The sequence below is a fragment of the Papio anubis genome, chromosome 2, assembly GCF_008728515.1.
Source record: "Papio anubis isolate 15944 chromosome 2, Panubis1.0, whole genome shotgun sequence".
Lineage (NCBI taxonomy): Eukaryota > Metazoa > Chordata > Mammalia > Primates > Cercopithecidae > Papio > Papio anubis.
Window position 1 is genome coordinate 169,640,530 of NC_044977.1, and position 26,622 is coordinate 169,667,151.

The following is a 26,622-nucleotide window of genomic DNA, read 5'->3' on the forward strand; positions in this document are numbered from 1 at the left end:
TGAAATCTGGAAAAGGGTCAGTGGACTGTATTAACGTCAATTTCCTGCAATATACTGTTGTTATACAAAATGTTATCATTGGGGAAAATTGAGTGAAAAATATATGGGATCTCTTTATTTGTTATAACTGCATGTGAATCTACAATTATCCCAGAATTATACATTTTTACAAAGGAACAGAGGCATTGATGCTGAGGGATAGACCATAGGCTTTTCGATCAGCACAATTGTGTTCAAATTCTGGCTTCCATTTACCACTTGTGGGATCTTGAGCCAGTTCTTTAACCTCCTTTGCCTTAGTTTCATCATTTTTCAAGTGGTTACAATAATATTATTTTCCCCCATTGAATTGTTTTGAGGGTTAATTATCAATATTATGTAAGCCACTCATCAGTTAAATTGGGATCATAAAAATATTTTATCTTTTCATTTAGTACTGAAAGGAATAGGCACTCTGCCTTCTCCACAGAAATTTTAATATCACAAGATAGTCTGTGTTTCATTAACTTAGGCTAGTGTCTTTATTTCTTCTTTCATGGAGTTCAGTCTGTTGTTCTCTTACTACCTTCCTGAGTTGGACACTTAACTCATTAAGTATCTTTCTTCCTTCCTACTATATGTATTTGAAACTGTAGATTTTTCTTTTACAGTTGTTTTAACTGAGTCACAAAATTTTGATATTGGCAACCCAATATTTTCATTGTCATTCAGCTATAATAGTAACTGATTTTTTTCTTTGATCCAAGAATTATTTGAAAATCAGTTTTTCTGTTTCCAAACATATGATAGGGGGATGTTTTTATATGTAGATTCTGACTTTGCATTATGGTCTTAATAATGTCAATTCTTTGAAATATGTGAAGCTTCTTTTGTGGCTTAGCATGTGATCAGTTTTTATAAATGTTTCTTAAATGTTCCTTAATCATTAAGTGTAGGATTTTATCTTCATTCAGTCCCTTGATTTTGTTTATCTAGTTGTTCAAATCTCTAATATCCTTACTAATCTTTAGTCTGGTTTACCTATCAGTTGCTGTAGTGAAAATGTTCCTCTTTGACTATAGATACGTCATTTTCTCCTTATAATCTTGCAGATTTTTACTTTGTATATTTTTGGCTATATTGTTAGATACAGCAGATTCAGAACTGTTACTGTTTTCTTGATGAGTTGTTTATTTTATCAGTAAAGTTCTTTGTTTCTAACAATGCTTTTTGCCTTAAACGTATTCTGACCTGATAATAATATAGTCATTTAAGCTCTTTTTGTTAGCTAGTGTTTACACAGTATATGTGTCTAGGATTTAGAATTCTCAGGAAAAACATTTCTCAGTCTAGAGCCCAGGCTTTCTTTGGTAAGTTTCTTTGCTATCTGTGTCATAAGGCATATCTTTTCAAGTCCATCCATTTACTGAAAGACTAGCCATTACAGTTTCCTAATTTATACAAGGGCGCTCAATTCTGAACTGTTGTAACATACAGGCCTAAGATTTCATCTTCTTTTTCCATGAAGGCATCAAAACCCAAACCTCCATTTTGTTAAGACTGAATACCATCTTTTACTCCCTTCCCTCTTCCCAAAACCCATCGCAGGTGCACTCTCAGCTTGTTGCACTTACTATAATTTTTGGTTTTTAATTTTAGACTGTGGGGATTCCCCTTGCAGATTCTGCTATGCATTTTAAAGAATGTTCATTATAATTTCTTCAGCATTTCTAGGCATTTAAGATGTAGTATCAAAAGACTGTCTTTAGAACACTGAGATTTTTGTATTTTTCAACTTAAAATTTAAGCACATTTATGAACATAATATTAATAGTATTCACATCTTATTGCCACTTACATAACACTTGTAAACAAAGTTATAGTAGTTATAAAACTGATTTGCACTTAATTTTTTTCAGTTGAAGTGTTTTAAACATGTTATGTTTCACAGTTATACATAAGCAACATACAGTGGTGATCTAGCTATCACAGGGCAAAGACTATGCATTAATATTACATTTTAAAAATAAAATTTAAGAAAGAAAAGGTTTCTAAATTACAACTAACTGTAACTACTATAGTAATATAACTAATATAGTAAATTGTAACTAATATAATAAAGTGTAACTACTATAATTATACTAATATAGTTCTATGAACTAGGCATGTTATTTATGTAGATGCCTTGGTTTATGTTTTAAAACTGTGTTCTAGGCCGGACATGGTGGCTCACACCTGTAATCCCAGAACTTTGGGAGGCCAAGGCAGGTGGATGACTTGAGGTCAGGAGTTCGAGACCAGCCTGGCCAACATGGCAAAACCCCGTCTCTACTAAAAATACAAAAATTAGCCAGGCATGGTGGCAGGCACCTGTAATCCCAGCTACTTGGGAGGCTGAGGCAGGACAATCACATGAAACCGAGAGGTGGAGGTTGCAGTCAGCCAAGATCACGCCACTGTACTCCAGCCTGGGCACTGCACTCCAGCCTGAGACTCTGTCTAAAAAAAAAAAAAAAACTGTTATAGAATAATATTTATTTTCTTTGTATTAGTACTCTCATGCTTTTTGGTGTTTGAATATTATAAATGTACAAAATCCTTAAAATAACTGGAATCTAACAAAGGTTTTCTTTGAAATTTTTTAGAAGTCAGAGTCAATTTCTCCTCATGAACATTCCTGTAATTATATCAAAAGTAAACTCAGTCCCTAAAACGTTTGTTAAATAACAGGACTCTATAAGAAGCAGAATGTCATGGCTTTGCTGTTGATGTTTATTCCTCTGTGCCCAAAATGACAGATTCTAAAATGATGATCTCTGTCTGTTGATTAATCTCATGTGCCCAAGAAAAACATCAAGTGTATTTAAACCAATAGCCTGGACTGTTTTGTCTGATAAAATAGACAATCTTATCAGACAAAAATTGTCTATAGGTACTGTTGATAAACATATTTTGTCTAACAAAATATAACTTTACATTTTCTTGTAGGTTACCTTCCGAACAAGAATCTATCACTGTAATATTAACAGCCAAGGCGTGATCTGTCTGGACATCTTAAAGGACAACTGGAGTCCGGCTTTAACTATTTCTAAAGTTCTCCTCTCCATCTGCTCACTTCTTACAGATTGCAACCCTGGTAAGAGACTTTAAATCTGGTATGAATTGGAGCTTCTCAAGATGTAAATGTCAGACCTTAGTAACTTGTTTACAACTACTACTACCACCACCACCACCACCACTGCTTCTACTACTATTATTATTTTTACATTTTCATAGTATGTAACTATATTCTTTTTAAGTTGGGTCTTCTCATTAGTGTTTTTAAGACCTATTATTTGCCAAAAAGGAAAAGGCACAGTGTGGTAAAAAAAAAAAAAAAAAAAAAATGAAAAATCATTTTAAATGGGAAAGTGCATTTAAAGAATGAATTAAGTTGTCCTGCCAAATAATAATAAAAATTCAAGTTGAATAGCTTTATCTTTAATTAGATGCCTACTAGAAGATGTTAATTTGAGAAATGTGGGCTATTAAAATCTGATAACAACCAGCAGCACCATGCAAACGTGACCGTTTTGGCATCCTAATAACTGTGCATCCCGACAAGCTATTAGAATGGTCCTGAATGGTCTGTTCTAGGATATACCCCAAAAGTAAACAAGGAAATACACCTCCCAAGAAAACAAGAAATCTATAGCCAGGCCTTTGTGGCTTGCCGGTGTGCTTAACACTGAAAATTCTTAATTCCTGGGCCATTTCTTTACACATTGGGTTTATTTTAGAAAATACAAAACTCCAAAGATAGCCCTAGGGTTTTCATTGATGTTCTCAGTGGGAGAAATATTTTTTGAGTAATTAATAGCTTAAATATTGCATGAGATTCCCTCTTCTACAATCAAGAATAAACTCTGTTCACTAGATACATGAAATTTTACACAAATGGAAATGACGAGTGTCAGTGGGGTTGCTTAGGATCCTGGCTGTTTTATAAAACATCAAGAAATAACAGTCTTTCCGCTTTTGTATTTTTTTATTTTTCAGCAATAAAAACTTTTTTTTTAAGTGGCAAATTAGTTTTTTTTTTTTTTTTTTTTTTTTTGGAAATGGAGTCTCACTGTGTTGCCCAGGCGGTAGTGCAGTGGCACGATCTCAGCTCACCACAACCTTCGCCTCCTGGATTCAAGTGATTCTACTGTCTCAGCCCCCCAAGTAGCTGGGATTACAGCCGTGCACTGCCATGCCCAGCTAATTTTTGCACTTTTAGTAGAGACGGGGTTTCACTGTGTTGGCCAGGCAGGTCTCGAACTCCTGACCTTGTGATCTGCCCACCTTGACCTCCCAAAGTGCTGGGATTACAGGCATGAGCCACCGCACCCAGCCTGCCCAAAAAATAAAATTGTGCAGGATCATTATAAAATATTTGTTTGAATTAATTCATACTTTACTACAGATAGTGAAGTCCAATAATGTTACACTAACTTAAAGCTGATTTTGTTATTTCAGTCCTATTGTTCCCATTTTAATCCCATTTGTCTGTGACTGTGTATAACCTCATTTGGAGGTAATGTTGCAGGAAGGCTTTTTTTTTTTTTTTTTTTTTTTGAGGTGATTTTGAAGCCTGGCCTGCTTTGCCTCCGAGTCAGCTGAAATGGAGTCTGTTACCCTGAATAAGCCTGTATATGACAGCCTGTTCTCTCTACCGATACTCCTGCTTAAAGGAATAGATTCATTCCACCAGAGCCTTCTCTCAGCAATCAGACAGACTTCTGTTCAGTGAACTAGTTTTTCTTTTTTTTCTTGCTGTGTTTCAGAAAACTACAAATGCATTCTGCAAAAACTTAAAAATCTCTCCTAACTAAAGCAGAATCACATAAGTAAAAGAAAGAAATTTTGAAAATAATGCTATTGATAGTAAGAACAAGCCTAAAAATAATGTTCCATAAAACCAGAGACAGCCTGCCTGATATGAGACTAGAAAGGAATTTGTAAAATACATGCTAACATTTAGTTTGTCACACTTTAACACATAAAATAAAGTTTCCTAATTGGTACCTTGTTTTTATCAATGTTGACACTTCTAGAATCTTAAATAGAGTTGTTTATTTTAAAGTAGTCAAATGTCCATTCTTTTGTTTAATGGACTTATTTCACACTGTTATCTGGTACACTTTCAATCTCTGTAGGTTTTTTACCTACAGAGGTAGGTAAGATTAGGTTAGATTGAAGTTTATCTTAAATCTGTCTTCAAATTATCACAAAAACAAGTTCGACAGAATATGAATAAATAAGATTTTCCTACACTGAATTTGTAGAGCTATTTTAACCCAGAAATGCTGTCTGCTCAAAAGTTGGCCTTGTATAATGATATAAATTTAACCAACTTAAAAAATACTTTCTCACTCTTATCCGTACATAAACTTATTTTTTAAATCTTTTTCTTACTCTTTTTGTAATCTGCACTTGTCTCTTTAAAAAATTTTTGGTCCATTCCAACACAGATACTCTTTAGGGTATGACTACCCATCTTTATCAGCATGATATTTGTAGACAGCAGATGTAGATTTGAAAACCAGCTTCGTTTTTTATTAGTCATATCACGTTGGATGGTCACTTAACTTTCCACAGGCTTAGTTTTTGATATAAAATTGGGATTAGTACCAGCCCTACCTAAATCACTGGATTCCTCTGAGGTTAAAATGAGATGGCATATATGAAAGCCATTTGTAAATGGTAATGTGTTGTTGATATTATTTCCCAGAGTATTTAGGACACCAAATGGGCCCACGGTAGATGACTGATAAATACCTACTCAGTTGAATTTAATTGGGAAGATAGTATTGAATAGTATCTAACACCGTCACCTTAACATTGACAGTTGGATTTTGCAATCTGAAAAAAGCCGAACCTTGACTTAGTAGGATTATCGCTCAGGTGGCAAATGTCCAAACGTTATCAGCCAGTTGATGGGTGCACCAGCAATAATCATTCTGTTTTCAATGCAGTTATCTAGGTAGATCTAACTGCTGGTGTTATTAGGCCACCACTTCATGATGGTGTTTACTGAGCCTGATAGAGCATTCTTTTTTTTTTTTTTTTTTTTTTTTTTTTGATGGAGTCTCACTCTGTCGCCCAGGCTGGAGTGCAATGGCATGATCTCAGCTCACTGCAACCTCCCCTCCCAGGTTCACGCCATTCTTCTGCCTCAGCCTCCTGAGTAGCTGGGTCTACAGGCCCCCACGACCACGCCTGGCTAATTTTTTGTATTTTTAGTAGAGATGAGGTTTCACCATGTTAGCCAAGATGGTCTCGATCTCCTGACCTCGTGATCCACCCGCCTCAACCTCCCAAAGTGCTGGGATTACAGGCATGAGCCACCTGCCCAGCCGAGCATTCTTCTTTGTTAGACATTACCTGGCTTTTTCTGAGTTTAGTCTTGCTCACTAAACATGATTTAATTTGTGAATTGCCAAAGTTGAGAATGCTATTGGGGAATCAAATTTCTGTGCTTTCTTATTTATAAGTACTTTCTTCTCAAGTCATTATTTAACACATAAAATTTAAGTTCTGTTTGATTTCATCTTTCGAAGTTTGTTTTTGCTATTTTGTGGGCTTTTTTAAAAAAAACCCTTAGATGTTTGGTAATATTCTTTACATGAAACCTGTTTCTTTAACAATTATTTAAAATGTGCTTATATTATGGTCTTCAGACGTATTTAAAAAATGGGTGTTTTACCTCATACAAAATTAATCATTCTGAGAACCTTGACAATTAGGAGATCAGCAGTTTTCCTTTACCTGATGCTTGATTTACAGAATTATGGCTAGAAATATTTCTAACCTTTTTTTCCTTCTTGAAAAGTGTGTAAGTCTGTGTATCATCTAGCATTATTGTATTAATCCCATTTCTATTTGTCTGCTCTACTACTATTACTCTCTAAAGTGTTTTTGAGCTTGTTTTGTTCTAAACTCAGTTATGATATTGTATCATTTAAAAATTTCCCCCAAATATGTATGACTTTTGTCAGACAGTCAGAAAGTTGACAGTGAAACATTTGATACTGAGAAAATACTGCCAGAAATTTTTGAGCATGATAATGGAATTGTACCTGTCCTTACCTTTTAGACATCTATACTGGACTATTTGCCAATAAAATTCTTTGATATATGGAATTTAGTTCAAAATAATCCAGAAAGATTGTAGGTGGGAAGGAGTATGGAAGATACCGAGATTGACCATTATAATTGTTGAATTTGAGTGATGAGTACATGGGTGCTCATTATACTATTCTGTGTTTGAATATGTTTGAAATTCTTCATAACATTTTTTTAGTTGCTAAAAATCATACTAACAGTGTGACATAAGTCCTCGTTTAATGCCATCAGTAGGATTTTAGAAACTGCAACTCTAAGTGAAATAATGTAATGTATAATGAAACCAATTTACCATAGGCTAATTGATCTAAACAAGAGTTAGGTTCCTGCGGCATACAGTACGTCATTTTGCTTGAAGTTGCAGTTTCCAAGAACCTTTAAGTGAGGACTTAAGGTAATCTGTAAACGGTACGTGATTTGGCTCTCTTTTGCTCTTGGAGGGAATCGTCTGGGCTCTGACCCTGCCTGTGTATTTCATTGCCCTGTCATCTGCCTTCCGACCATAAGCTGCCTTGCGGTGCAGCCTGGACCAGCAGGGGCTTGCATTTGTAAGCAACCATGAAGTCTTTGTCTGTCTGTCTTCAAATGGGCAGAACTATACAGGTCCAGTCAAATGAAAATGCTCTACGCATACCCACAAACATCAGCACTCAGGATGGATGAGCCGCTCCCTCTCCCCGCATCACCTTTCAAATAAAAATCAAGTGTCGGCCATTTTCACGATATTGATTCTTCCTATCCATGAGCATGGTATGTTCTTCCATTTGTTTGTGTCCTCTTTTATTTCACTGAGCAGTGGTTTGTAGTTCTCCTTGAAGAGGTCCTTTACATCCCTTGTAAGTTGGATTCCTAGGTATTTGATTCTCTTTGAAGCAATTGTGAATGGAAGTTCATTCATGATTTGGCTCTCTGTTTGTCTGTTATTGGTGTATAAGAATGCTTGTGATTTTTGCACATTAATTTTGTATCCTGAGACTTTGCTGAAGTTGCTTATCAGCTTAAGGAGATTTTGGGCTGAGACAGTGGGGTTTTCTAAATATACAATCATGTCATCTGCAAACAGGGACAATTTGACTTCTTCTTCTCCTAACTGAATACCCCTGATTTCTTTCTCTTGCCTAATTGCCCTAGCCAGAACTTCCAACACTATGTTGAATAGGAGTGGTGAGAGAGGGCATCCCTGTCTTGTGCCAGTGTTCAAAGGGAATTTTTCCAGTTTTTGCCCATTCAGTATGATATTGGCTGTGGGTTTGTCATAAATAGCTCTTATTATTTTGAGGTACGTTCCATCAATACCGAATTTATTGAGCGTTTTTAGCATGAAGGGCTGTTGAATTTTGTCAAAAGCCTTTTCTGCATCTATTGAGATAACCATGTGGTTCTTGTCTTTGGTTCTGTTTATATGCTGGATTATGTTTATTGGCCATACTGCCCAAGGTAATTTATAGATTCAATGCCATCCCCATCAAGCTACCAATGAGTTTCTTCACAGAATTGGAAAAAACTGCTTTAAAGTTCATATGGAACCAAAAAAGAGCCCGCATCTCCAAGACAATCCTAAGTCAAAAGAACAAAGCTGGAGGCATCACGCTACCTGACTTCAAACTATACTACAAGGCTACAGTAACCAAAACAGCATGGTGCTGGTACCAAAACAGAGATATAGACCAATGGAACAGAACAGAGTCCTCAGAAATAATACCACACATCTACAGCCATCTGATCTTTGACAAACCTGAGAGAAACAAGAAATGGGGAAAGGATTCCCTATTTAATAAATGGTGCTGGGAAAATTGGCTAGCCATAAGTAGAAAGCTGAAACTGGATCCTTTCCTTACTCCTTATACGAAAATTAATTCAAGATGGATTAGAGACTTAAATGTTAGACCTAATACCATAAAAATCCTAGAGGAAAACCTAGGAAGTACCATTCAGGACATAGGCATGGGCAAAGACTTCATGTCTAAAACACCAAAAGCAACGGCAGCAAAAGCCAAAATTGACAAATGGGATCTCATTAAACTAAAGAGCTTCTGCACAGCAAAAGAAACTATCATCAGAGTGAACAGGCAACCTACAGAATGGGAGAAAATTTTTGCAATCTACTCATCTGACAAAGGGCTAATATCCAGAACCTACAAAGAACTCAAACAAATTTACAAGAAAAAAACAAACAACCCCATCAAAAAGTGGGCAAAGGATATGAATAGACATTTCTCAAAAGAAGACATTCATACAGCCAACAAACACATGAAAAAATGCTCATCATCACTGGCCATCAGAGAAATGCAAATCAAAACCACAATGAGATACCATCTCACACCAGTTAGAATGGCGATCATTAAAAAGTCAGGAAACAACAGGTGCTGGAGAGGATGTGGAGAAATAGGAACACTTTTACACTGTTGGTGGGATTGTAAACTAGTTCAACCATTATGGAAAACAGTATGGCGATTCCTCAAGGATCTAGAACTAGATGTACCATATGACCCAGCCATCCCATTACTGGGTATATACCCAAAGGATTATAAATTATGCTGCTCTAAAGACACATGCACACGTATGTTTATTGCAGCACTATTCACAATAGCAAAGACTTGGAATCAACCCAAATGTCCATCAGTGACAGATTGGATTAAGAAAATGTGGCACATATACACCATGGAATACTATGCAGCCATCAAAAAGGATGAGTTTGTGTCCTTTGTAGGGACATGGATGCAGCTGGAATCCATCATTCTTAGCAAACTATCACAAGAACAGAAAACCAAACACCGCATGTTCTCACTCATAGGTGGGAACTGAACAATGAGATCACTTGGACTCGGGAAGGGGAACATCACACACCGGGGCCTATCATGGGGAGGGGGGAGGGGGGAGGGATTGCATTGGGAGTTATACCTGATGTAAATGACGAGTTGATGGGTGCAGCACACCAACAAGGCACAAGTATACATATGTAACAAACCTGCACGTTATGCACATGTACCCTACAACTTACAGTATAATAATAATAAATAAATTTAAAAAAATAAAAATAAAAAAAATAAAAAAATAAAAAAATAAAAATCAACCAAAAAAAAAAAAAATCAAGTGTCGGTTACTCCAGTCTTAGGTGTGTGCAGATCTGTATTAGAACAACAAATAGAGCTAAGAATGGCAGCTAATTAACCCTCAGCCTTGTATAGTGATTAAGCTGAGGGTGAGCACAGCTGCAGCTTCACTGGTAAGAGCTTTATTCTTCTCAAATGGACTGAGCAAAAGAAAAGAGGAATTTGCTCCCAGTGGCTCTTTTATAGTGATCTATAAAGGCTTGGAGAATGTTTCCTTCCTCATTCTCCAACATCAGGGGAGAATGTTTCCTTCTTCGGTCTCCAACATCAGGGCTTTTTGTTTCTGATCACTTAAGGCCCGTTTTTTAAGCAATGAATACAATTCTTATTCATAAAGTATCTCTGATACCTTAGCTTTGATTGTTATTATTGCTTGTCTTTGGACTCATTATGATTAGGTAGTAAATTGTGTTAGCAAATATTAAAATTTTACAATTGATAGTGACTGCTGGTGGGTGGGAACCATAAAGTCAGATTAATTATTTCATCACATTTTTATTTGTGTAGATTATTTATACCAAGTTTGGGAGCCGCTAGACTGATGAAAGGTACATATAACACCTCAGTAGGAGTCTAGTGCTTACACAATAGCATGAACCTTGCTTCTATATGTCTCATTCTACTAGAGAACTGGAAAAGAACAATTTATTTAACTGAAATTCAGATAAACCTGTAAAATGGCAAGTCTGTTTTCAAAGCAGACTATTTTAGCAGGACTACAAAAAAAAAAAGAATTTTTTTCCTAGAACCATAACTACAGTTAGCTACCTAGATACCAGATTTCTTCTGATGCCTATGACTTTTTTAAAGTGAAAAATATTAAGTAGAAATACGTGGCACAATGTATAGCTAACTTCACACTGTTTTCTTGTGAAAAGTTGCCTTGTCTTCTGTATTATTTCCTGCTAAGTTCTAAAAGTCATTCTAATCAATACTTCCAAATATGGATGTAGAGAGACTCTATGTTATTGTCATTTAACTTCTCTGACGCCTCATATAAAGAAAAGGAAAGCTGTGGTTTTAGAGTTCATACTTCGCTCCTGTTGTTTAAGTAAACATTAGATAGATGCTATTAATCAATCTAATCTGGTATTTTTAATAGCAAGAGAGTAAACAAAGTTTGAAACTTTTATTAAAGACTTCGGGTTCCGGCTGAGTATTATCTGTAGAATCCTGAGACACTGCTCCCTTCCTTCCCCTAAGTTTCACATAGGCTTAGTCAGATGCATTTGAAAATAATGTTATTCATACTGTTGACGTTCTAGAAAAATTGAAGGCTCATTAAGTGGATGAATAAAATCAGGGAATATACGTTATAAAGAGAACATTTCTGTTTTGTGAATTAAAGAAGATATACAGAAGTGATTGTGTACCATCATAAATTTGGTTTAAAAAAAACAGAAAATAGCAATTGTGAGATGCTTACCTTGACCCCTACATATTTGTAAATGCAAATTTTAAGTGATATTAAAAGGATTATTTCCCTTTTTTGTCAATTCTGTAAAAATAAACCATTTCTTTGTCTTACAAGAAATACTGGTGTATAATAATGTAAACGAAAAGATCCATTTGTTCGTAGCAGTTTTTATCAAAGAATGATTTTCTAGGAAATACTGAATGAGAAAGAAAAGCTGAAATTACCCCATTGTAGGCTTAGATCTTGGATTGCCTAGTTGTGAAAAAAGTCAAAAGGATTCGTCCTCTTTGACTCAAAGAGTTACCAAGAAAGGATTGGTGGCTTCAGGTGAGGGATGACTTCATGACAAAGCAAGGATTTCCTATAGAGCCCATGGTATTTCTGCTTTGTGTGGGCAAGTCTTTATTTATAACCAACAATTTGATATCCTCCTCAGACATCCAATTTGCCTTGGTGAAAAGGAGCATTAACTGTTTATTCTTTTTTGATAGATTCTCATCTAGAAATGCTGATCTGCTAAAACTTTGTTACTTTCGTAGCTTAAATATAGGTCCTTGATAGGTTTGATTCTTTTAAAGATGATTAAAACTAGACCTTACCTATTTGCTGATATATGGGATACCTTAAAAAGTGCTTTTAAAGTTTAAAGTTTTACTCTTACCTCTTTTCTAACAAAAAGGGCCTTTGGAGAAATTACTTCCATTTGGTAAATAAGAAAATACAGTGTTGTGTTTATCATCTTCATGTATCTTTTTCTTCTGTTTTCTTCTAACCCAGGGAATATCTGTCAACTTTACTTGATGTATAAAGTGCTGCCAGCATTTTTAAAGTAGGAAGGTGAATCCCTTGGAGTGGTAATCTGTGATTCCTTTTCTGTTTCTTTTTGACTGTTAGAGTTGTTCACGCATCCATTTCAGGTTTCTGATTGGTGTGTCCTGTAACAGCAGGTACAGTAAAATCTTACCAGTTCAGTATAATTGAGAAAAGATCAGACTGATTTTTTTTAGTGAATTGTAGGAAATTTTAACTAAGTGAAGATGTAATAATTTTAAGTGCATATAGGAAATACTAGGTAAAATGTGTGAACTAGATGGCCTCTAGACTCTCCTTTATCAAGGAACAGGCCGAAGTGGGTTTTTCACACATTTGCAACAAATAGAGAAAATGGTTATCATCAGTCCCAGTGTATCCCTCACCCAACTTCAGAACTCATCTATATTTAGTAAGGGTTAGGAATTAGAATTTTTTGTTTATTATTTACTTATTTATTTTTAGAGATGAGGTCTTGCTCTGTCTCCCAGGCTGGAGGGCAGTGGCGTCATCAGAGCTCTCTGCAGCTTCGAACTCCTGCACTCAAGCAACCCTCCGCTTCAGCCTCCCGAGTAGCTAAATATTCTCAGATAATATTGTTTTATACCATTAATTTTCATGACAACCATTTTTAAACAAGACCTAGTAAATGTCAGAACAGGTTGCTGCATCAGAATTATTTTTAATATTAAGTTAGCAATGGTCAGCTTAAGGATATGTTACTGAAAGATACAGTATGTGTGCCCTGTGGAAGATAAGCCACCGAATAAAGTTTGACGCCTTTTTTTTTTTTTTTGAGACAGAGTCTTACTCTGTCTCCCAGGCCAGAATGCAATGACGCAATTTCAGCTCACTGCAGCTTCCACCTCCTGGATTAAAGCGATTCTCCTGCCTTAGCCTCCTGAGTAGCTGAGATTACAGGCACGTGCCACCATGCCCAGCTGATTTTTGGATTTTTAGTAGAGATGGGGTTTCACCATGTTGGTCGGGCTGGTCTCAAACTCCTGACCTCGTGATCCGCCTGCCTTGGCCTCCCAAAGTGCTGGGATTGCAGGCGTGAGCCACCATGCCCGGCACTCCGATGCCTTTAACAAAAAAAAAAAAGAGAGAGAGAGAGACATGAAACTTCATTCTGTCACCCACGCTGGACTGCATGGCACGATCAGAACTTACTGCAGCCCCCTACTCGAACCCCTGGGCTCAAGTGGGCTCAAGCGATCCTCCAGCCTCAGCCTCTCAAGTAGCTGGGACTACAGGCACATACCACCACACCCAGCTAGTTTAAACGTGAAATCAGGCTTTTTAAATGTGAAATGAAGAGAAATTATTTTTAAACATGAAATTAACAGAAATTATTTAAATAGCATGCTTAAATAATACATATTTGAAATTAAAATAATGCATTGTTAGTGTTATTATGGAAATCCAATCTAAACAGCATAATAAAACAACTCTAATTATTCAGAAATTGACTTCTGTGGACAAAACATCCAGATGATTGAATAACATTTTCTCTTTTTGCTGTGGATATTTAAGATTGTACAGCATCTTGGGAAAAATGTTGTAATTATGAAAATTTGAAGAATTAGTGTAACACTACCAGTGTCTGAGTCAGATCCCATAACAAATGAGTAATTCTCTTTATTTTCGTTATTTTCTGACTCAGCTTTTCATTCATTATCTAGCCTGGGCAAGGTGCTATCAGTAACAACACTCACAGTGCCTCTTCCTCAGAAAAGAAAGCACTTCCAAAATGTCAGACTAATTATTCCTATAAAACTGTAATAACTACTCTCTTTTTCTTCTCTTCATATTTGTTCTTTAATAGATCCTGGAGCTTAATGTTTATTATGGGTGTTGAATTTTTCATGTCATATTGGTGAAGAATTCACACAATAAGCAGTACAAGAGTTTGCCTAAACTACAAGCATATTTCTTTCTGGAACAGGTCTGCTCCTGGAAAAAATTACAAACGAGAATATTTTACATGTGTTGGAAGAACTTTCTGCCTAAGAGTATCCTACAGGGGAACTTGTTGCCACATGAAGCTTTTATAGAGTTGAATTTTTGGAAAATGCAATGGTTCTTCCCCACCACCGGCCCAATTCAGCACTGCCTTCCCTCTGAAAGCATTTTCCCGAATAAGACATATTGTTTGTGCTATTCAAATGCCTAGGCCAACCAACAAATGCCTATCTGACTGTGTTACAGGCTGATGTATTTAGTACCTTTTGACACCAGTGAGGTAAACCACCTTCCTTGCATACATTGTGACAACGTGTGTACTCCAGTGACTTTCTTGTCCAGACTGGCTCCTGTGATGGAAAAAACGCTCATACACAGTCTAATTTAAATGCATAAGGGCAACTAGGAAGAGTGCGGGCCTAGAGAAGATGCCTTCATAGTTTATCTAGCCTTGGATGCCAGCATTATATTTTTATAAGAAAAACTCTAGAAAAGAGCTCAGCTAACAATGCATGAATAACCCTGCATCACTGGGGCAAAGGCATGTTAGAGTACCAGCCACCCCTGGTCATCATAGGAGGGTACATTTATCTGAGAGATGTGTGTTTTATAATCTTGGTAATAGCCTACTGGGGATGGTATATTTTAACTTCAGCCTTACTAAACATGGTTCTGTACCTCCAGGTAATACATCTTTTCCCTAGATTCACAATCAAAATAATGTGGTTAGCTTAGAGTTGGGATTAATCATATATGAGTTCAAAAAGTTAATAGTCCATGTCCAATTTGGTAAAAGTTTGTAAGTGAAAAATTACTGTTTGGGGGAGATTTTTGTTTGCTTATTTGATTTGCTGGAGAAATGATTTAAAGTTGCAATATTGTAACTAGGCAAAGAAGCCTTTGATTTAGATACATGTGTGAGTTGCATTTGGGGAACTCAGGCCATGTGTATCTTCATAGTATTCATGGTGGAGAGAGAGTGTTTTAAGGTGAAAAAAAAAGTTTTAGATTAATTCCTTGATAAAATGTATTTTCTGTATCAGCTTTTTCTTTTTTTCAAAATGGATATATCTTTATTATTTTTTCTCACACAAATAATGCCTGCTTATTTTTTAAAATCAATCATCCTTTTAAGATAAGTATTTAATTTTTATTTGAGGCTCTTTGCTCTGGGAACTCAAATTTGATGGGACCCAGCAAAGTATATCTGTCAGTGAAGTTTGTCTGATTATAATCTTGGTGTAAATTTAGACACATTGACCTCAACTTCTAGCCTTGGCTTTTATCTGCTTTTGCTTAGCATTTCCCTATGCATATTTTATTGTCTCTTAATTAATATAAATGTAGACATGGATTAGCTGTTGATACAAATTTTATTTTATAAAGTCCATTGCTCTCCCTGCAGTAATAACCTCTAATTGGTTGGTTTAGAAGTTGATCTTGGCTGAGTGGCTCATGCCTGTAATCCCAGCACTTTTGGGAGGCCAAGGCAGGAGGATCACTTGAAGCCAGGAGTTCAAGACTAGCCTAGGCAACAAAGTGAGACACTGTCGCTACAAAACAAAACAAAACTTTTACCACCTCTATTCAACATAGTACCAGAAGTCCTAGCCAGAACAACCATGCAAGAGAAGGAAATAAAGAGCATCCAAACTGGAAACGAGGAAGTCAAATTATCTCTGTTTGCCAATAAGATGATCGTATACCTGGAAAACCCTAAAGACGCCTCCAGAATACTCCTAGATTTGATAAATGAATTCAGTAAACTCTTAGGTTACAAAATGAATGTACACAAACCAGTAGCATTGCTGTATATCAACAACAGCCAAGCTGAGAATCAAATCATGAACTTATTTCCTTTTACAATAGCTGCAAAAATAAAATAAAATACCTGGGAATATAGTTAAACAAGTAGGTGAAGGATGTCTCTGAGGAGTACTACAAAACACTGCTGAAAAAAAAAATAGATGACAAACAAATGGAAATACATCTCATGCTCATGGATTGGAAGAGTCAATATTGTGAAAATGACCAGACTGCCCAAAGCAATCTGCAGCTTCAGTGCAATTCCTATCAAAACACCAAAATCCTTTTTCACAGAATTAGAGAAGACAGTCCTAAAATTCATATGGAACAAAAAAAAGAGCCCGAATATCCAAAGCAATCCTAAGCAAAAAGAACAAAGCTAGAGGCATTATGTTACTTGATTTCAAATCATACTACAAGTCTGTGGTAACCAACAGCATGGTACTGATATAAAAGTAGATATATAAACCAATGGAGCAGAATATTGAACCCAGAAATAAAGCCAAATACAGCCAACTGATCTTTGGCGAAGCAAACAAAAACATAAAGTGGGGAAAGGACACCCTATTCAACAAATGGTGCTGGGATAATTGGTAAGCCACATGTAGAAGAATGAAACTTGATTCCTATCTCTTACCATATACAAAAATCAACTTAAGATGGATTAAAGACTTAAATTGAAGACTAAACCATAAAAATTCTGGAAGAAAACCTAGGAAAAACTATTTTGAACATTGGTCTAAGCAAAGAATTTATGACTAAGACCCCAAAAGCAAATACAGCAAAAACAAAAATAAATGGGACCCAATTAAACTAAAAAACTTCTGCACAGTGAAAGAAATAATCATCAGAGTAAATAGACAACCCATAGAATGGGAAGAAATATTTGCATACTTTGCATCTGACAGAGGACTGATATCCAGAATCTACAAGGAACTCAAATCAGCAAGAAAAAAACAGTCCCATCAAAAAGTGGACAAATGACATGAATAGACATCTCTCAAAAGAAGATATACAAATGGCCAAGAAACATGTAAAACTGCTCAACATTACTAATAACCAGGGAAATGCAAATTCAGACTACGATGAAATTTACCTCAGCCCTGCCAGAAGAGCCATTACTTAAAAGTTAAAAACAATAGATGTTGGTGTGGATGTGGTAGGAAGGGAATGCTTGTATACTGCTGGTGGGAATGTAAATTAGTACAACCTGTATGGAGTATGGAGATTTCTCAAAGAACTATAAGTACATCTACCATTCAATCCAGCAGTCCTATCTACCCAAAGGAAATAAGTCATTTGTATCAAAAAGACACCTGCACATATATGTTTATCACACACAATTGACAGTTGCAAAGATATGGAGCCTATCTAAGTGCCCATCAACCAACATCTTTTACAGCAACTTGGATGGAGCTGGAATCCTTTATTCTAAGTGAAGTAACTCAGGAATTGAAAACCAAATACCATAAGTTCTCACTTACAAAGCTAAGCTGTGGGCACACAAAGGCATACAAATTGATATGGATAATTGGAGACTCCGAAGAGGGCAGGTGGGGCACTTGGTGAGGGATAAAAACTCTATACTGGGTACAGTGTGCACTACTCATGTGTAGGTATACTAAAATCTCAGACTTTACCACTATACAATTTATCCATTTAACCAGAAACCACTTGTGTCCCTAACACTATTGAAATAAAATTAAATAAGTGTTTTTAAAAATTTTTCAAAGAACTTGATCTGATTGAAAAGCTGCTGTATCTTATGAAAATTCTCTTCAGTTTATGTTTTAGAAGACTTCGTTTTGGAGTTTTCCTTAAAAATTACCAGTGACCTGTTTTTGTTGTTGTTGTTCTTGTTGTTTAGAGAAATAAATATTTCTCTTAAACATCATTCTTTACTCACATGTCTTTTACTCAGAACTGTTTGCCCAAGGAATGATTCAGAGTTTCTTCGTTTCCCTTACTTGAGGAATTTCTGAAGTCAAGAACATTTAGATTATTTTTTTTTTCTTTTTTTCTTTTTTGAGACGGAGTTTCACTATTGCTGCCCAGGCTGGAGTGCAGTGGTGTGATCTCGGCTCACCACAACCTCCACCTCCCAGATTCAAGCAATTCTCCTGCCTCAGCCTCCCGAGTAGCTGGGATTACAGGCACGCACCACCACGCCGGCTAATTTTGTATTTTTAGTAGAGACGGGGTTTCTCCATGTTGGTCTCGAACTCCAGGCTGATCTCAAACTCCTGACCTCAGGTGATCCACCCGCCTCACCCTCCCAAAGTGCTGGGATTACAGGTGTGAGCCACCGCACCCAGCAAGAACATTTAGATTTTAATTAATTTTTAAAAATTATCTTTTAATGAAGATAATGAAAAGATAACAAAGATTATAGTGGTGAAAACACATGATTAATGCTCTCCACTCTAGAGTAAAAAGAACTTTTCTGTAATGACAGGAAGAGAATTATGTGTTAGTATATATGCCAGTTATGCATGCTTTTTTCCTATAGTTTTATCCATGCTTTTTTGATGACTTGGATTATTCTGTTTCTGTTATAGTTACTTTATTGAGTATACCTATTTTATTGCAAATTGTTTGACTCTTGTTTGGCAAAGTGAGCTGTACAAATAAGAGATTAAGTTTTTTTCTTACGGTAGGCTCAAGGAGCACATTTTGTAACTACCCTGCTCACTATTTGGGTTTATTTACAGCTTCTCTCAAGAGAGACATAACTGTGTCAGGCTTTGCTAAGCAATTGCGTTCCAACAATAAGACGTTTTTCCTGGGTCTGTTGTCCAGCCGTTTAGTAGGTTCTTGGTCTCCACACCAACAGAAAGGTGTCAGGTGTTACTCCCAGGCAGGGATTTGCCACAGGCGTGTCTTTTCCACCATTTAAAATACCCAGAAATGACGAGATTATTAAGTAGCTGACTGTGGTCTGTATACTTCTCTTAGTTCTTCACCAGTTGCTACTTTTGAAATTCTTAAATGTTATTTCTTTGTGAATTTGTTTTGCTATTTAGATTTATTTCCCCATTCAGTCTCCATTTATAATGTGGTCATCTGTTAATACAGTAAGCTTGTTATTGGTCAATGGAATCATTCTAATGAAATTTATTGTCAGAAACACCTGTACCTGATTTATAAAAAATGCAACATGGATTTTACTTTATGTAAATTAAACAAATATATTTTAAAATTTAGTAACAGCATAAAACACCCTCGAGGATGTTGGTTGCTCACCCTGCACTCAGCAGGCTCTCAAAGCTGATACTTCTCTTCCTAAATAGGAGACATTCTTTTCTATCTCAGTGGAGATCCCCATGTGGCTATCACATTCTCTTTTCAGGTCATCTTTCAGAATGTACTACCTTCTGAGACCACTGATACTACCCACCCAGCCCTGAGGAGGCCCCAGTGAGGTGATCACATTGACTTTTAAAAGACCTTTATGCCCAGAGGATTCATTAAGGAAGCTATTCCATACTTTGAAGTAACTAATGTCCTCAGGGCCCTGGTATGAATACCCCAGGGAAGACTGGAGGGAAGAGCGATACTCTTAAGGTTAGCATTAGGCTCTCTCCTGCCTGCCTGCAGAGAAATAGCCAAATCACTGTGAACTACTGGCTTTTATATATGTATGTTCTCACATCAGCTTGCTCATGACTGCCTTGTAAAGACTGCCTCTTTCAGGAATCCTAATAGAAAAAGCAACTGAGAGGAAGAAAATGAACCACATCAGAGGTCACAGAAATAGTATAACCTACACCATCTTTCACAACTAGGACATCATATAAAGCTGTTTCATTATTTTTCTTACTCCTCCTACACATTTTTTCTTACTCCTCTTTGTCTTAGCCCAGGGACTCTGTTGCATTTTGCTTTACTTTCTGGTGTTTGTAATATAAAAACAATTTACCGTACATGTTTTCCATTTCCCGTACATACACATGCACAAACCCCACCTTCACCTCAGGCTTTGATTTGACTCCACCTTCAAGCTGGAAGCCTAACCCTCTATGGGAGTCACTAAGATGGAGCCAATGTCAAACTCAAGTGGACCAGGCCTTCCTTACTTCTTTAAGACAGAACTTCGTGATGTATTCTTCGTTATTCCTTCTCTCTAATCCCTTTTCCCATTAGCTGGTCTCTTCTCTCTGCATTTCCAGCCTCCTGATTTTTCGCTACTGCTTCTCTTCTCTTTTCTTATCCTTATTGTTCACCTGCTGCTCTCCTTCTTAACTTCATTTAACCTTGCTTGCACTCAGTAAAATATTTAAAAACAAACAGAAGGACTTCCAAGTTATCTTTTTTATTTATTTTTTTAAAGTAACTTTATTTGTTATTATCTCTGTAACCATATGACTTAGCCTGTAGTGTCTGTTAGCCTAGTATATAACTTTGGAATATCCCATTTCACTTCATGTGCCAAGTTGGTGGCTCCTGTTCTTCTGGTGTGCCAGAGCAAGCATGGCCCCATCAGCTCTCAAAAGAGGTATATAGTAGCAACTCTGAAAATGTGGCTGAACACCGTGAGTAATGTTGTAGTTCTTGCCAGTCTCAGCCAGTACCTACCTTCTTAATAACATGGCCTCTTTCTCCAGCTAAACTGTTTCTTTTTTTAACCTACTTTGGAAAATATATTAAAGTCCTATGCTTTGTAAGCAGCACTGCCAAAGCAGTATCATGCACATAGCATAATAATCTTATTTTGATGTTCTAAACTTCTTTCTTTGTCCTTTGTAATGGATGGCAAGGTTTTAAATGAAAACACCGGAGTTGCTCCATAGCATGAGATGGTTTTTTATTGTTTTGCTCTAAGCCGCTGCCCTGATCTCTACTACATTTATGCCTGACTTCTGTAAGTCATAGTGACATGCCCTTGCTTGCATCTTTTCAGCAAACCTTATGATGCCTCTTGTTAGACTTATCAGTGTCAGATCATGAGAACAATGCAAGGTTATACCTTGCCATGTTAAAGAAAATTAAGTCAAAGGACCTAAATTATACTGAGTTTTGAAGCTGTCAAGAAAGCTGGAGCCTTGACCCAGCTCTCTCACTAACTAGCTAGTGACCTTGGATAAATCAGTGCCCTCATTTGTGAATTAAATATTGTACTTCCGACCCTATCTTGCAGCATTATTGTGAGGAAAAAATGGTGTGTGTGGACCTCTGTAAACCCTTTGAAGGCTATGAGTATCATTATGTGGAATGTTATTGAACTGAAAGTCCATATTAGCTGTGTTAGGTGTGATGACCTCCCCTTTGAGATGTCTAAAAAAGCAATTTCAACCGGCGCAGTGGCTCACACCTGTAATCCCAGCACTTCGGGAGGCTGAGGTAGGTGGATCACCTGAGGTCAGGAGTTCAAGACCAGCCTGGCCAACATGATGAAACCCTGTGTCTACTGAAAATACACAAATTAGCTGGGCATGGTGGGAGGTACCGGTAATCCCAGCTACTCAGGAGGCTGAGGCAGGAGAACTGCTTGAACCCAGAAGGCGCAGGCTGCAGTGAGCGGAGATCGCGCCATTGCACTCCAGCCTGGGTGACAGAGAGAGACTCCATCTCAAAAAAAAAAAACAAAGCAATTTCATTATCTGCATAAAATCCTTAGATGACTTCTTTATATTTTTCTAAGTTTGGAGTTTCAAATGTGATGGAATTTACTTTCTATAAGGAAAACTAGTAGGAAGAATGAATTATAACTCAAACTTGATTTAATGATTTTAATTTGCTTTAGGCTCCTATTTTTATAATCTAGATAACTATTTAGGAATATCCTCTGTCTTCTATAAAATGAATTATAAGCCTACCTCTTTATTCCCAGCACCTATAATGTACAAACTGTATTCCCCTCTGCAACCCCATGTGGCCAAAGGGCTCCCCGTGAAATTGCCTTATTTCAAGCCCAAGCCTCTTTTAACCTTGACTGCCATCCACACTGTTTCTTTGCTTTTACCCTGTATAAATCTCAGGCATAAGAGACAACTGAAAATATGTCAGGATATTATATTAGATAACAAAACTCCTGAGGTCAAAGACTTTATGTTATCCAAAACTCGTGGAGGTCAAAGACTATGTCTAGTGAAAATGGGAGTGAAACTCAACTTTTTCACTTCTGCTTCTGGCGATGAAAAAATAACAGGAGCCAGATTTACACTCCTACTTTAAACTACCTTTCTAGTTAGAAAACTAGACATTCCCTGAGAGGAAAAACAGATGAAGTAAGCCCTGCAATTGTCCCCAGCTTGCTGCCTAGAGGCAGTTTCCAGGATACTGTACAAAGAGAAAGAAATCGAAGAGAGAGGCCAGCAGTATCACTGAGTTGAGGAGACAGAAATAGGAGTTTGGGAAGATCAAGACGGCTAGCATTTGTGGGGCAGAATCCCAGAGAAGAGGGATCGTGCAGAGAGACTGCCCTAGAAATCTGAAGAGAGATCCCCTTGAGCCTTTGGTTAAATTTGCATGTAATCATCAAAAGATCCTGCCTTATTAGTAGGGATAAATTACTCTAAACTACATTGGATCTGCTGTAACAGTTTAAAAGCAAGTTTTGAAAGTATCATACTGTTCTTAAATAACTTAACTCTCTGTTAGAATAAAATGCAACATTCTTTAGAATAAGGTGCAGCATTCTTTACGGGAATACAACAAATTCCAACACTCAAAAACATGAAATTCACAGTGTTCAACATTCTATAAAATATTAGTAGGGACTTAAAAGACAAGAAAAGAGAATTCATAACCAGCTGAAAAATAAAATGTTGATAAAAGGGCAACCTTTTAAGTTAATAACTAAAGCATTATGATAATTTTTTATTAGTATTCTCAAATTGATTTAGTTCTTCATGAAATGTGAATGCTTTAAGAATTGACCAGCATGTCTTTTGCTTAGCTAAAACCACAATATTAAACTGTAGAGAAACTTACGTTGGCTCTGTATTAGTAGAAACGTGCAAGCAGCTATACTATTCAAACTTGGTAGTAACTTGGGGCTACTATCATTACTGTTACTGTAGGACTTACACATCTAGCCATTTATAATCTAAAGAAGAGTGAGTGGGAAGTAAGAGAATCACAGAAATAGTATGTTGCCTCACTGGAGCTTGGAGAAGGTGTGATTAGAAAGAATGGGGGCAGCTGGAAGAGAATTATCCTGGAGTAAAGGACAAAGAAATGTGGGGATGAGAGAGTAAAAAGGATGGCTTGACTAGAGGGCCTTGCATTGTGGGAGATGATGATAGGGATGTAAAGCATGGTTTGCTGTAGCTGGTCCCAGGCTTAGGTAGAGCCTCGTATAAGGGTGTGCTATGGACCGAACTGTGTTCCCCCCAAAATTAATATATCGAAGCCCTAACTCCTAATGTGACTATATTTGGAGATAGGGCTTATAAAAAGGTAATTGAAGTTAAACTAGGTCATAAGGGTGGAACCCTGATCCAATGGGATTCATGTCCTTTTAAGGAGAGACACCAGAGAATTCTGTCCTTCTGCCATGTGAGGACACATCCAGAAGGCAGCCGTCTATAAACCACCAAGAGTCCTCATCAGAAACCACATCAGCCAGCACCATGATCTTGGAGTTCCCAGCCTCCAGAACTGAGAGAAATAAATTTCTGCTTTTTAAGCCACCCAGTCTATGGTTTGTTGTATGGCTACCCAGGCAGACCAATACAGGTGTATTTAAGTTTTAGTCAGCAGCCAGGCTTGGTGACACCCACCTGTAATCCTAGCTACTCGGGAGGCCAAGGTAGAAAGATCACTGGAGCCCAGGAGTTCGAGGTTGCACTGGGCCAAGATCAGGACACTGCTCTCCAACCTAGGCAACAGAGAGAACCCCTTCTCTAAAAAATGAAGTTTCAGTCAGAATGTCAATAAAAATATTCTGCATCATGTACCAATTCCCAGGGGACTGTGAGGGTGTTGAGTAGACCTGGATTTCATGATAAGCACCTGTTTAACTGAACTAATAGGTTGCTTTTCATCTAGGTAGAAGGTAAAGAAAGCATAAACAAGGACCGTCACCAAGGAGAAGTTTGAGTTTTAACATTTCTACAATTCCAAAAAATAAATAGGAGTTAGCACAAAGGAGGTGTACATTTGTTTGTGCATTCCCACTCTGCAGTTGATTGTCTTTGTACAATCAGCTTCTTTACAAATTGTACTTTGGAACTTTCAAGAATGTAAGGTTTGTGGCATTTCTGTTAGCTGACCTCAGTTCTCCATCAGTTATTGCCACATGAATGCAAGTACATTCTGAAATGCTATTCAACTACCATTCAAGGCTTTAAACAGGCAGCTATTGCCCTAACTCATTCAGAAAAATACCTCTAGATTAACTAAAATTGTCTTTATTCCATGCTGTTTTCAAGCCAGTCTAATAACTACCAACATGTGTATAGCAAAAATTAATTTTGCAAAATGTATTAATAGTATTTTCTATATACATTTTTTATGTTAAGAAAAAAGTATTTTATTTTCTAAGTTTTGATAAACACTTTCTTATTGATTTGTAATCTCCTTAATTATATCCACCCTGGAGTTTTATAGATAAAAGTTGAAGGTGATTCAACTTTTGGAGAAAAATAAGAGAGAAATTTTCTCTTTGGTATTAATGATAAAGTTAGCCTACTTACGTAAAGATAAAAGTAATAAATTACTTGACACATTTTCATTGTTAGTATAGCCCAAAATGCTGTATATTTCCCTTTCATAGTATGATAGAAACCTTTGGTTACACTTTAGTAAAACAAAATGCTATATTAAGAATCATTGATATTACATTATAAACTTTATGACCTTTTAAAAAAGATAATTTCAAAGAAGCATAACTTGTGAGAATGTGGTGAAGCGGCATCCCATTGAAGATCAGTGTTACTGCTTTTAATCTCTTATTTAAGTTAATACTTCAGTATCCTGGTAGCTCTAACTATAGGGCCTTTGTTTTGGTCAATGATATTTAACCTACCATTTATGTTAATAAACTGACATCGCTCTTAAGTAGGTTATACATTAACCACCCAAAACTGGACTGTTGCTGAAGGAAATGGTTTCATTTTCTAAATGCCTCTGTTCCCTTTATAGTCATTTTTTCCATTATTGACAATAGTTCTTTGCATTTTTGTGGACATGAGGAGGCTTTTTCAAAAGCCGTATCCATCTAATAAGTAAATTCAGTAAAGTTACAGGATATATAATTTAAAATCTAGATAGAAAAATCTATGGCATTTCTGTACACAAATAACAACCTAGCCAAGAAAAGAAATCAAAACAATCGCATTTATGATAGCATTTAAAAAATTAAAATACTTAGGAATAAATTTAACCAGGAGATAAAAGACCTGTACACTAGAAAATGATAAAACATTGATGAAATTGAAGAAGACACAAATGGAAAGCTATTTCATGCTCATGGATTGGAAGAATTAATATTGTTAAAGTGTCCATACTACCCAAAGCAATATACAGATTCAACAGAGTCACTATCAAAATCCCAAGGGCATTCTTCACATAAATACAAAAAACAATCCTAAAACTTACCAAAGACCCTAAATAGCCAGAGCAATCCTGAGGTGGGGTTGGCGGGGAAAGAGACATCACACTTCCTAATTTTAAATTTTATTTCAAAGCTATAGTAATCAAAACAGTACAGTACTGGCACAAAAACAGACACATAGACCATCGGTACAGAAGAAAGATGTCAGATATAAATCCAAACATATATGGGCAACTAATTTTCAACAAGGGTACCAAGAAGACACAATGGGAAGAGGATAGTCTGTTCAAATAAATGATTCCGGGGAAACTGGATTTCCACATGTAAGAGAATGAAATTGAGCCAGGCACAGAGGCTCATGCCTGTAGCCTAAGCTACTTGGATGGCTAAGGCAGGAGGATCACTTGAGCCCAGGAGTTAGAGGTTACAGTGAGCTATGATCACACTGCATTCCAACCTGGGTAACAGAGCCAGACCCTCTCTCTTTAAAAAAATAGAAATAAATAAGAATGAAATTGGATCTTTATCTTACACCATACATGAAAATCAACTAAAAATAGATAAAAGACCTAAACGTAATACCTGAGGCCTTAAAACTCCTCGAAGAAAACATGGGTAAAAGCTCTTTGACATTGGCCTTGGCAATGATTTCTTGGACATCACACCAAAAGCTCAGGCTACAAAAGCAAAAGTAAATAAATGCAACTACATCAAGCTGCAAAACTTCTCCACAGCAAAAGAAACAACAAAATGGAAAAGGGCAGCATACAGACTGGGAAAAAATGTTTACAAGCCATATATCTGATAAGGGGTTAATACCCAAAATTTATTTTTAAAAAAACTCATACAATTCAGTAGCAAGAAAACATATAATCCATTGGACC

General features: G+C 36.6%; 1 protein-coding gene across 4 annotated transcripts in view; it reads left to right on the forward strand.

Annotated features, from left to right (window-relative positions):
• Positions 1-26,622, forward strand: part of UBE2E2 (ubiquitin conjugating enzyme E2 E2) — a 380,189-nt gene that overhangs the window by 321,347 nt on the left and 32,220 nt on the right. For 2 of the 4 annotated variants that reach the window (XM_017955946.2, XM_017955947.2), the window contains exon 5: positions 2,968-3,115. In XM_017955946.2, the coding sequence (XP_017811435.1) occupies positions 2,968-3,115 (148 nt within the window). Of the gene's footprint in view, positions 1-2,967; positions 3,116-7,568; positions 7,906-26,622 lie in introns of those variants that run through there. The other 2 variants (XM_021934910.2, XM_021934911.2) reach the window with 2 other exon arrangements.